The sequence below is a fragment of the Sinocyclocheilus rhinocerous genome, unplaced genomic scaffold, assembly GCF_001515625.1.
Source record: "Sinocyclocheilus rhinocerous isolate Xijiao unplaced genomic scaffold, SAMN03320098_v1.1 scaffold24, whole genome shotgun sequence".
NCBI classification, from domain to species: Eukaryota; Metazoa; Chordata; class Actinopteri; order Cypriniformes; family Cyprinidae; genus Sinocyclocheilus; species Sinocyclocheilus rhinocerous.
The window spans coordinates 805,916-818,419 of NW_015647124.1; the positions used below are offsets into that span (position 1 = coordinate 805,916).

The 12,504-nt window shown below is 36.4% G+C and overlaps 1 protein-coding gene and 1 pseudogene across 1 annotated transcript in view; one reads left to right on the top strand and one right to left on the bottom strand.

The window, feature by feature from the left end:
- Positions 1 to 687: 687 nt before the first annotated feature.
- LOC107708901 (putative protein PTGES3L) lies at positions 688 to 2,359 on the bottom strand (annotated as a pseudogene).
- Positions 2,360 to 3,490: 1,131 nt separating this feature from the next.
- LOC107708935 (histone acetyltransferase KAT7-like) overlaps positions 3,491 to 12,504 on the top strand; it is an 11,260-nt gene continuing 2,246 nt past the window's right edge. The window contains exons 1-13 of the mRNA XM_016513303.1: positions 3,491 to 3,717; positions 4,115 to 4,262; positions 5,080 to 5,325; positions 5,548 to 5,630; positions 5,851 to 5,934; positions 6,233 to 6,331; positions 7,556 to 7,666; positions 8,027 to 8,218; positions 8,347 to 8,436; positions 8,607 to 8,747; positions 9,840 to 9,933; positions 12,153 to 12,299; positions 12,397 to 12,504. Coding sequence (XP_016368789.1) covers positions 3,703 to 3,717; positions 4,115 to 4,262; positions 5,080 to 5,325; positions 5,548 to 5,630; positions 5,851 to 5,934; positions 6,233 to 6,331; positions 7,556 to 7,666; positions 8,027 to 8,218; positions 8,347 to 8,436; positions 8,607 to 8,747; positions 9,840 to 9,933; positions 12,153 to 12,299; positions 12,397 to 12,504 — 1,558 coding nt within the window. The 5' untranslated portion in view covers positions 3,491 to 3,702. The remainder of the gene's footprint in view (positions 3,718 to 4,114; positions 4,263 to 5,079; positions 5,326 to 5,547; positions 5,631 to 5,850; positions 5,935 to 6,232; positions 6,332 to 7,555; positions 7,667 to 8,026; positions 8,219 to 8,346; positions 8,437 to 8,606; positions 8,748 to 9,839; positions 9,934 to 12,152; positions 12,300 to 12,396) is intronic.

The following is a 12,504-nucleotide window of genomic DNA, read 5'->3' on the forward strand; positions in this document are numbered from 1 at the left end:
CCTTCTTGACACCAGGCCGTTGTCCAAAAGTCTTGGCCTCACTGTGCGTGCAGATGCTCTCACACTAACCTGCTGCCATTCCTGAGCAAGCTCTGCACTGCTGCTGACACGATTCCGCAGCTGACTCCTCAGGAGGAGACGGTCCTGCCGCTTGCTGGACATTCTGGGACGTCCTGAAGACTTCTTCACTGCAGTCCAACCTCTCTCCTTCAAGTTCTTGATGAGCCGGTAAATGCTTCTTTCAGGGGCAATATTCTTTGTAGCGGTTTCCCTGCATGTGAGGCTATTTTGATGCAAAGCGATGATGGCTGTACGTGTTTCTTTGGAGGTAACCATTGCTAACAATTGGAAGCACTTCTTCCCTCCTTTTATAGCAATGAGTCTGCTCTTACAATCTATTTAGTATGACAGTGATTAACCTGACTAGTACTCATTCACACTTTCACATGTGCTGCTGATATGATTAGTCAATTAATGTTAGCTGGTCATTTCGCGTCAGGATAAAAAAAATAAAAAATTTGTGTGTGTGAAAAGTTCATTTTTTTGGTCAATGATGCTTTTAGCAATTATTTAAAATGCATCTGATCACTCTACACAATAATCTAGAAACAATGTGAATGAACACCACAACAGCTTAAGCAGCAAACTTTGCAAAACACTAAATTTATGTCACTGCCAAAACTTTTGGCCACATATAACATTTTAGAAAACTGTAAAGGCTCATCTTGGGCAGTGGTGCTCTGTCAGTCACTCTATAAAGAAGAAAAGGTTTCATGCGATGACCTCAAAACAGAAAAGAAATGACTAAAGGCTGCATAACCATGTGATACTGTTTCAGATACTTACAAGATCGTCCAGGTCATCCATTGCAGGAGGCTCTCCATTGGTCTTCATTTCATTAAGCATCTGCATTTCAAAAGAGTCATTACATTTTACAGAAAAAAAATTTACATTTATCATGATCTCAGCATGTCACAGCGTCCTGTGTCAGTGCATGAAATGATAACAGGTGTTGCATCACCCACTGATGAAGAGACTTACATCCATATACTGCTCATATTCTGCCATGCCATCTTCCTCCTCATGTTCCCAGTCTCTCCAGTTAACTAAGAGCCATGCTGGCTAAAATGACAAGGAAACAATGATCAGAGGAATGACGTGGATGGATGGATGGATGGATGGACAGATACCTTTGCGGGATCTTTCTTGAGTCAAGGCCATGCCACATTTTCCTTTACTTTCCTTATCAAGACATTAATTGTTCGGTCAAAGACTTTCTCCCTTGAATCCTAAACGAGCATTATTCACAAAGTTGTTTGAGAAAGCCACGGAAAACTTTGTGACATTGATGAAATGTCTGGACATTTAGCTTCATTTACACATGATTTCATGAATCATGACTTTAATGTTTCTTCTGTTGGTTTCCTCCAATAAGACACAGTAATATGTTTAAAAGTCTATGTAATATGTCATCTAGATACACAAACTGAATGGTAAAATACTTACAGATTTATATACTCGGTAATAAAATTCAATCTAATTGTAGATATTGTTGTCATCTACATCTTTACAGCTGAAAAATAAGTAAATATCATTATTTATATATTTTTTTAAATAAATTTCTTGTATCTAAATACATTATTTAGCTGATAGTTTTGGCTCCCCAAAAAAATCACCTTATGTTTTCATCTGAAAGATCTTAATGAGGCTCTCAATTATGTTTTATTCAAGCTTTGTCTCAGATGTTCCAAAATTCCTTTGATGAGAAATTTTTGAGTTCATATTGAGCAAATCTGATCACAATTTAAGACACTGACTCTCCTGACACGTGCGCAAATTTGCTTTGCATTTGATAAGGTTCATTTGAAACTGACTTCGTATATAGGATATTACTGAGAAAAACTGAGAAACACACACACACTATATAAAAGATATGATGATATGATATAATGATAAAGTATTTCAAATTATATGATTTTCTTACCTTAAAATAATTTTTGTGTCCTGGATATCTACTTGAACATCTTTTGGGTTTTGAACCACAAAGTTGATAGTCACATACTTTTTTCGGTCGTACCAGTGTTCTGGTTGGTTGACTAAAAAATGAAAGAACCAGTTTAGACAAAGCATTTCTCATTAAGTTACAAACTGTTGCATCACTGTCTGAGCTAACATAAAGAAACCATATATTTTAGTCTAAGTCCTGAGTTCATTGCAAAAATTACATGTACCCTTCGAAGACATCAGCATGCGGCTTCCACCATTTCAAATAAGCCCTCATGTTCACACCAATTCTCTGGTCTCACAATCTTTGGCATTTTGACTTCTCGTAGAGTTGTTCTCGGAGTTTCCTGTGTAAATGTTTTGAATTTCTTTACTTTCAGAGAAGACAGAACTGACTGGAGAGCTCAGTGTATATCTGTGTGGCTGCTTGAGTGATTGGCTCTATTTTTAGGATGGATGGTATCAGCTGCTGAACATACCACTTCATTCCCTGCTTTTCCCATTTAAAGCTGGTGGTAGAACATTCCGGAAAATCACAGTATTTTCTACCCTCACCTGGACCATGATATTCCCTTTCACACCTCCTGCCTGAGGAGGAGGTGTGAGAATCTGTCAGAGAAACAGATGCAAACCTCAACAAAATGTTTACTTGAGCTTAAAAAAAAAAAGAGTCAAAATACTTTTCAGTACCGTAAACTGTACACACACGGAGGTTATGTAATCTCGAAGGGTTGTGGTGTTTCTCATAGAGCTGATGTTACTGAAACCAGTTTCATGTCATTAATAAAAATGGCCTCATTGCAAATATTTAATGTGCCTGCAGCGCCATCTGTAGAGTTTGTGCACGTTATGTCAATATGTTTCAACGTACAACCAAATTCAAACGCACATTCAAAGTTGCATCACTGTAATAATGTTTAAACATTCAAATAAAGTAGGCTACTGGTTTTTATGAGAACAGAAGAGGACATTCATGTAAACATGAGAAATAATCTTTAAAAAAATCCATTAGGCCTATTTGAAAAAAATTATCAGCCATTTTAACTTGTGCAAATAATATCGAGTTAGTATAATAAATTAATCGCATAAAACATTGCGTTTGAAATATTAAAAACACATTTCCGCATAACATCTATTCAAAACGTTTTTGTACACACAACTTGGCAATAACATTTGTATTAGAACAGTAGGATCAGCTGCATAAAAGAAAAAAAAATGACTTTAAAAATTATATTACTCTGTTATGGCACAAAAAAAAGTTTAAAAGCATTTATATTTCACATCATCTTAAGGGTTTTTGTAGTATAAGAAATAAACTCATTGTGAAATGCACAAAACGTAGGTCTCACTCTGAAATACTTATATTTGTGTAATGTTATATAAAATCCACAAATAAGGATGTTATTAACCAGAAAGCCGTCGTTTGTATTTGTACGAGTATTGCTCAGAACAAGTCCAAAATTATTTCTAAAACGTCTGTTCTCGCTGCTCTCTGCCATGTTTTTCATCCTCACGTCACTTCCGCTGTGGTTCGGTGTGGCGCGAGTCGCGAGAGAGTGAACAATCGGTGAGAACTGAGAACAGAAACACACAAACTTCTGAACACACAGCTGCTGTATTATATCAGACAGCAGAAAACAGACATTTCCTTTTGACAAATTTGTGAAAAGAACAGCGGTTGGATTCATCGAGGAGAACATGCCGCGGAGAAAGGTGAGAGAAAATGCGAGAATTGGGTCAGTCGCCTCAGCGCGCGCTAACTGCTAACTCAGTGTTTATTTACATTTTTGGAATGGTTATGGTTTCAATTAAAATATTAAGACTATTTATCAACAGTATTAGCAGCTAACATTTTATCACGTGAGAATCGAAAACCACCGAAGTGGCTCCGAAATTGTGTGTTTTAAGCTGATAGTGAAGCTAGTTAGCGGTTTGGCTTTAGGTGGGGATGTATAAAAACACATTTCAGACTGTATAATAGTGAAATATTTCTGTTTGCTTTTTATGCTCTGTATGTTTTTGACTATGTTGTCGGCATCTTTAGTTATTATATTTAGTCTGACTTGTTTACCTGTGCATGGTGGTATATCTGTTTACATCCTGTTTGCAGAGAACAGCAGGCAGTAGTTCAGACGGAACTGCTGATTCTGATGACTCTGGAGATCATGAGAAGACCGACAGCTCACATAGTGAAGCCAATCAGCGCAATAACACTCGTCTGACCCGAGCATCACTGCGCCTGAGCCAGAGCTCTCAAGGTAGAAACGCACAGCTGATATATTAGCACCTCATACAGCTGGTCAGTAGGTAGATTTTGGGCTTGATGATTTTCTTCAAAGTGCCAGTTGTCCAAAACGCTTCAGAAAGTGTTGACTTTGATACTCTTTGGATAAACCTATGTGTTAAAGTAATACATGTAAAAGAAACATATTGTTTACTATATGGTTGAAGAGAATAGACATGTGTGCCTGCAAAATTTCACTACTGCACCTTTACAAATATTTTGATGTTGATTATTTAATAAATCAGAAAATAAATCCTAATGTTATTTCCTGTTTTCATTCACAAAATTGGAGGTTGTAATAATAAACATGAATGTGCCATGTATATTTTTCCAAAATAAATAAATAAATGTGTGTGTGTGTGTGTGTGTGTGTGTGAAAATAAATATAAACACACAATCACAATATAAATTGCAGAAAAAAAAAAAAAATCAACTTCTCAAAAAAAAAATGGACGATGCTTTGTCATCCGCAAGAATATGTCTAATCGGGAAACAAATCCCATTTTTTTCCCATTAGTTTATTCACAAAGTTGGAGGCTATAAACATGAATGTATCCTGTTCAAAAAGAAATTATATACATATTTACACACACACACACACACACACACACGTGTGTATGTATATATATATATATATACACACATAAAACATAACACATTACTGTGATGTATTTTTGTTCTATTATTCTTGAAGGTTACAGTTGTATTAAAATCCATGCTGCCAAGCTTTTATTCTTTTCTGTTTGACACCTTTACATGTTTATAAGATATTATTTCTGTTCCTCATCTAGATGCCCCACCAGATGTGAAACAAGCAGCAGAGAGATATGAGTCTCCCCCCAGGACACCCACAGGAAACGCCCCCTCATCCGAATCAGACATCGACATATCCAGCCCCAATGCATCCCACGATGAGAGTGTAACTAAAGACCAGAAAGACTCTGGCAGCGATCCCTCCCATCGTCCAAAACGCCGCCGCTTTCACGAGAGCTACAACTTCAATATGAAGTGCCCCACACCTGGGTGCAATTCTCTAGGTAATTGCTCTTCAGATTAATTTCCTCTTGCATCTGCTTAATAATAAAATCCAGTGCTAATGGTTTACAAGAGCTTAATTGGAAAAAAAACAATGTTCACAGTTTTTTAAAAACATTTTAAAGGGGTCATATGATGCGATTTCAATTTTTCCTTTCGGATTGTTTATAGTCTGGTTTAAAGCTAAAAATCTGTTTACCTTTCTGTATTTCTTTTTTATACAGGACATTTAACAGGGAAACATGAGAGACATTTCTCCATATCAGGATGCCCTCTCTACCATAACCTCTCAGCAGATGAGTGCAAGGTGCTTTAAGCCCAAAGTATACTTTGCTTGTCTGCTTTATTTGCTATTATTTTTATTTGTATATTTCTTGCATGGAATGAGCTTCGACAGTTAAAAACATAATTTTGTCAACCACTAAATTGCAGTGATTATTTAGCATGGGCATGTGTGGTTTATTCTTTTCCGTATTGTTTAGCACTTTCTCTGGTGTTTATCTTTGTGTGCTTGTCGTCCTGATCAGGTGAAAGCCATCGAGCGTGAGAAACAAGAGGAAGAGCGCAGTCAGGGGCAGAACGAGGAGAACAGACACGCTACTAGGCATCAGGTGCTCGCCAAGCAGATGTTCGCTCAACACTAAACAAACATCACACAAGTGTGTTAATGCCTCTTAAATGCATGCATGTTTTTGTACTAAAAAGACACTTGCGTGAAGGCCTAACGTCAGCAGCATGGTGCCTTCTATTTTTAAGATGGGTTGTGATTGTTTGCAAGCCGTAAATTCTGTGGTATCCACAGTGAGGTTATGACTGATGAGTTAACCATGAAGAGCTTTATCTGGATGAGACACAATGTACCTTTTAGTAAAGTGGGATGTAATATTAATTTGCATTGCTCTTTCACAGGCACCAACTCCAAGACAAGTTCGATATAAAGAGAAGGTCATGGAGATGAGGAAGAGGAGGGATTCTGGACTGACAAAAGACCAAAAAGAGAAGTACATGGTAATCCTTACAGTGATATATTAAAATGTTTATTAATGCAGGGATGCAAACTTGTCACCTTTCGGCAAAATTCGCCATTTTGATTCATGTAGATCTGGTGAGTTTTTAAATTGTTTCAGGGGGTGGGGAGGGGGGAGTCTTTTTACAGTGCCAGTAGTACCAACTCAATTCTGTACCCGCTCGAAGGCAACCACTTTCAAATGCTCCTGTGTGTTTTTGTGTGCGCGCTTTGGTTTCGAGTTACAAAACCAAAATATTCTATTTATAATGTATTTTTGCAGTGTTGCAGAGTATTATAGCTAATCACAGGCATCACTGTTGAAAGCAATGGCCAGTCAGAGGTGTTTGCTGTAGGTTAGTCAGAATCCACTCTGTCTGAACTAAGTTTTCACAGGTTTACAGAGTTCTACACGCTTCAGATCTTCCCATTATATAGAGGAAAAAACGCATACACGGTAGTCATTGATTATATCAGGAGTTTAAGTTTTAAAGATAAAGCTTAAATCACTTTTTGATGTGTCCTTTTTAAGGAAAATGTTTTGAAAATGTAGTTTTAAAATTAAATCTAAAAATTTCAAAATATTCAGTGCATTATTATTTAATTATTGTACCATTAATAATTAACTTAATTTGTTGTCAACTACTTAAGTATTTAAATAATTAACCCTTCTAGGCTTATTTAACTTGCTATACTTTATACTTCAGTACAGTAAAAGTACTAAAATTTGTTATAATAGTCATCTTATAATATATCCAAAAGCAAGACAAAAAAAAAACTAGGGAGTGGAAATGGCAACTGAGCTAATGTGTGATCCTCTGCTGCCATCTACTGGTTATAATGGTAACTTATATAATTGTAATGTCATTTTGACCTTAAAAGTCTTTGTTTTCCACCAGGAGACACATTTCTTCATGTCATCTTCATGAATGAAAAGTGAATCTTTAAATTGAATTTTATTGCTCGCCTGTAGAGTTAAAAATAATAAAGGCTTACAAAAAGTGTTTAAAAATACTTGGTGAGTTAGCATCCCCGATTAATGCGTTTTTATATAAGCTATATGGTCCTGATGTATTTTTGTTAGCCAACCCAGTTTAGCTCTTGTTAAAAATAATTATCTGGCTTTTAATTAATGTATACAGTGCCATTATATTTTATGTGTCGGGTGGTATTAATGATGTTTGTATTTGTGATCGATCTACATCTGTTCTTTTTTGATGTATCAGGAGCACAGACAGACACACGGAACCACGCGTGAACCACTGCTGGAGAACATCACCAGTGATTATGATCTGGAGCTCTTCAGGAAAGCTCAGGCCCGCGCAGCAGAGGATCTGGTATGAACAGACATGCCTCTCAGTTTACACACTTCTGACATAGCAGTGCATCACTCAACTAAAATCTCAGGACTAAAATTTCACCCTTTATCTTCATCCCATCAAATTGTAAATAAAGAAAATAGTCATTTGAGATGTCATAATTTAAGTTTTTAAATTATGGACATTACAGCGTGGTTATGTAATATATGATTTTTTTTTTTAATTCAATAAAAATAACCATATGATGGTATTCTGTTACTGTGATTAAATTACTTTACTAGATTTTGGTTTTACCGCCCAATCCTAGTTCTTACTTGTTATTTTAGCTAAATTAGCTTTATTTAGATATTTGATGTCTAAGGTTTTTGTTGTTTGTAGGAGAAACTGCGTCTGCAGGGTCAGATCACAGAGGGCAGTAACATGATCAAGACCATCCTGTTTGGCCGTTATGAGCTAGACACTTGGTACCATTCTCCCTACCCTGAGGAATACGCCCGTCTGGGGCGTCTGTACATCTGTGAGTTCTGCCTCAAGTATATGAAGAGTCAGACCATCCTGCGCAGACACATGGTATGAAATCAAACTTTCCTAAATAATCTCCGTTATGGTTGCATGTCTAAACATTTAGTCAAATGGTAGTACTGGCTGAATCTATATGGAGGTTAAATTTGACATGTTGTCATATGTGATCTATGCAGGCCAAATGTGTGTGGAAACACCCTCCTGGTGATGAAGTCTACAGAAAAGGTGCCATTTCTGTGTTTGAGGTTGATGGGAAAAAGAACAAGGTGGGCAATGGATGTTAATGTAATGCATTGGTTGTGGCTGTTTGAATGTAAAGAGTTCTGGATGTGTTTGTTGATTTGTGGCATTGACTATTTCCGCTCTTATATGAACTTCTAGGCTCTTGATGAGTTTGTTTGATAAACATGAATTTTATTCATCCCCACCCCAACAGATCTATTGCCAGAACCTTTGTTTGCTGGCCAAGCTGTTTCTGGACCATAAAACACTGTACTATGACGTGGAACCTTTCCTGTTTTATGTCATGACTGAAGCTGATAACACAGGCTGTCACCTCGTGGGATATTTCTCAAAGGTAATGAGGTGCTTGAGGCTACATGTTGTGAATTATGATCTGGTCTGAAATGCGCAAAAATATAAGCACTTTTATGTCAACACATTTGCTTTTCAGGCCAGCTTCCCTCTAGCCAATTTTTTGGCTGATTTTCGGTCATAAGCTTCGTTTACGTAGTATGTGAGCCAGGACAAATAATCTTCTCCAATATTGGCCCACTGGTTATTTATCCTGAAAATGTTTATCCTGGTTTCCATTATCTTGCATTGGTAACAAAATTACCAATACTAGTCCTAATTGGCTATTCACACAAAATGCGTTTTTGTGTTTTAAGAAAATGAGAAATGAAAGTTTATGAGACTCAAACAACTTTTAACTTTGCCGTGTCATACGTGACACACTGTCAACATGTCCGTCAAGCACGTTTACATCGAAAAAAATATTGTTTGCATGCTGCTAAAGTCTGTCTCAGTAAAGTGGGGGATGAACTTATTCTTTCCATAGTAACCATGAAGGGACAACAAACACACAGCACACAAACTCACAGGGTGAAGTTAGTCCATAAACTCCATTCTAATTCAGTTTATTTCAATGGCTTGTTTCACGCAGTATGTTATTTTGATGAGCATCACATGAAAAGGAAATGTTTTAGACTGTCGCCCCTCTTTCATTCTTAGTTTGTTAATTTTACAGAGCTAACAAAAACTGTTGGTAGCTGTAACAGCTTTGACTAAACTTAAGTTGAATGCTGCTTTAAACTAGGAAAGCAATGACAATTAATTTAAGACATCTGTTTTGATCTTTGCTGTTTTCTGTTCTGAATATGTGAATGAGGAATCGGCTAGCATGGAGTGCCAGTCTAAGGGCCAAATTGTGTGAATTAAAAAAAAATCTGAACCAGGCTTAAGTGTTTTGTGGGGGATACTAACCAGACTGAAGAGCACTTCACCATATTGAGTACTGAAAGTCTCATGAATCAGCAGAACATGCAAATATAATGCTACTTTTATGAACAATTTTGATAAATGTTAGCCTATGGTGTCTTTTAAGTCAAGACAGAAGAGTTGTCATGTAATATGCACACTGACTAAACTGATTCTCCGTTTTGTTCAGGAGAAGAACTCATTCCTGAATTACAATGTGTCCTGTATCCTGACTATGCCACAGTACATGAGGCAGGGCTATGGCAAGATGCTCATTGATTTCAGTGAGTACCTGTTATCTCTATATGAGTTTGCAATTCAGTGATATGAAGATCTAGATGGTAATCTAAAAGCATGTCAAATTAATTGAAATCATGAAACTGATACATTGGAACAACAATTGATTAAAAGTTTAACAAATTCATTTTAAAAAAGCCCTATATGAATCTTTGTTTCGCCCAAAATTTTGTTTTTCCCAATTTTGTTTTTCATTTTAATATTTCTGAATTCCATTTTAATGTTTTCGTTATATTTTAATAATCAAAAAGTCTGTCTAATCAGTCAAAATAATAAAACTTTAATTTATTATTTAGTAATGAATTTATTGTATTATAAAATTGTTACAATAATAGGGCCCTATGAAATTTTTATTTTTTTAGAAATTCTATGTTGTCGGTTTTAATTTTTCTGGATTTAAAAATTTGAAACAAAGGTATTATCAAAACAGTGCTAATCAAATTAAGGCTTAAAACATTGTTTACATTTTAAAATGCAATCAAATTAAAATGTAACAATTTAATTTTTTTGGCAAACAAAGTGCCACACAACATAGATTTGCTATTAAAATGTAAAATTCTATGACATCCAATTTTATATCTGCAGTCTGCAATACCATCTGTGTTTTCAGCAACACAGATATCATGAGCCTCTAGGGCTGGGCGATTTGGCAAAAAAATAAAATCTCGATTTTTTTCAGAACGTTTGACTCGTCAACTTAAAAATGTTACTACAACATGATTCAAATAACTTTTTCTTTATTAACACTCTAGTTAAAGAAAATTCTATTCTAAGTGCAGCACACATGAAGTTGTCAACATGATGTAAATGTTAAACAAATCACTTAAATATTTTTGCAGAAAAGATGCATGAACTACAACTAGGGATGTAACGATTCACTCAACTCACGATTCGATTCACGATTTTGATTCGCAAATGAGTTGAATGAGACGCAGATTCACTCTCTGCCAGCAGGTGGCACTTAAAGCGTTTCCGCTGTAAACAAAGCAGCGCTGAACTTAATTATGCATTATACAGAGGCAAGATGAAAAGAAAAAATACCATCTAAACTTTTCTAAAGACAGTAAGTTCCCCTCAGACATGCATTCTCCTATACCTAAATGAATCGCGATTTTAGCATCTCAACCGATTTGAATCGTCACATATTTGAATCGATTTTCAACCGGCTCGCGGTTCATCGTTACATCCCTAACTACAACTACATCCTGTACAAACTTGTCTTATAACCTACATGTTATATGTTCAGAAATAATAGGCTACAATGAAAATGCTTCAAAAAATTCTCAACAATCAATGTAATTCAAATTCAAAATGACTGCTTTTATACATAGAATCCGAAAATTTTACATTTCTAAACTGCGCACTTGTAAATATATCTGTACATTCATTTAAACAGTTACATTTCTCTATATTTCTGCGTCTGTATATAGTGCATTATTTAATTTTCTGTTTTTCTTATATTACTGTTATACTCCATCTCTACTGTGTAACTCCTATGTCTGCTGCACTAGTTTGCACTATGTACATACTTTCTTCTGCACTGGAAGCTCCTGCCACTAAGTCAAATTCCTTATCTGTGTAAACATACTTGGTAATAAAGCTCTTTCTGACTTCTGAAGTAGTTCTTTACAGGTTTTTTTATTCGATTGCGCTGCTTATCCATTGTTTTTTCTATGTAAACATGGACGCGTTTGACTGTTGCACTAGCATCTCTTGCAGCATCTCATGCATGATACGGCATAATACAAACGCAGCGCTCAAATTAAAAGAAGTTCACTCACGTCATCTTGCATGTTTTCTATTCCACTGTCCATGTTGCATCTTTGTCAACACAAAAGCGCATTCTGTGTGAACGGCGCCTGCGATAAGAGCGCATCACTCGTGAGCGGTTAATCACATGCGCCGACATGCGGTTGAATCATTCTTTTCTCTTTACTGTTATGATTGGCATATTGTCAAAGTGTCTAATTGTAACATTTAAACATGAAATTCGAATTAATCGATAAAATCAGAAAAATCCCCCAGCCCTATGAGCCTCTATATATGGCATCAGTACTTGACATAATAACCATTTGCAAGTTAAAACTGTAACCATTCCCATTAATATTGGAATTATTTCAGAACAGTTGTAGTTGTGATGTCATTATCTCTGATGCTGTTATTCCTCAACACTTGGTATCACAGTCTTTGTTTGTCATGGTTCTAGGTTACCTGCTGTCAAAGGTTGAAGAGAAGGTGGGTTCTCCAGAGCGCCCTCTCTCAGATTTGGGCCTCATCAGTTATCGCAGCTACTGGAAGGAAGTGCTGCTGCGGTACATGTGCAACTTCAAGGGCAAAGAGATCTCCATCAAGGGTAAGTTAAGTTGCCCCTGCCACGCAAGGGACCGTTTGAAGGCATGTTCACTGTGACATCCATGTCACAGCCCTTTTTTGTTTTTTGTCTTGTTCAGAGATCAGTCAAGAGACGGCAGTGAATCCTGTGGACATTGTCAGTACTCTGCAGTCACTTCAGATGCTCAAGTACTGGAAAGGGAAGCATCTGGTCTTGAAGCGACAGG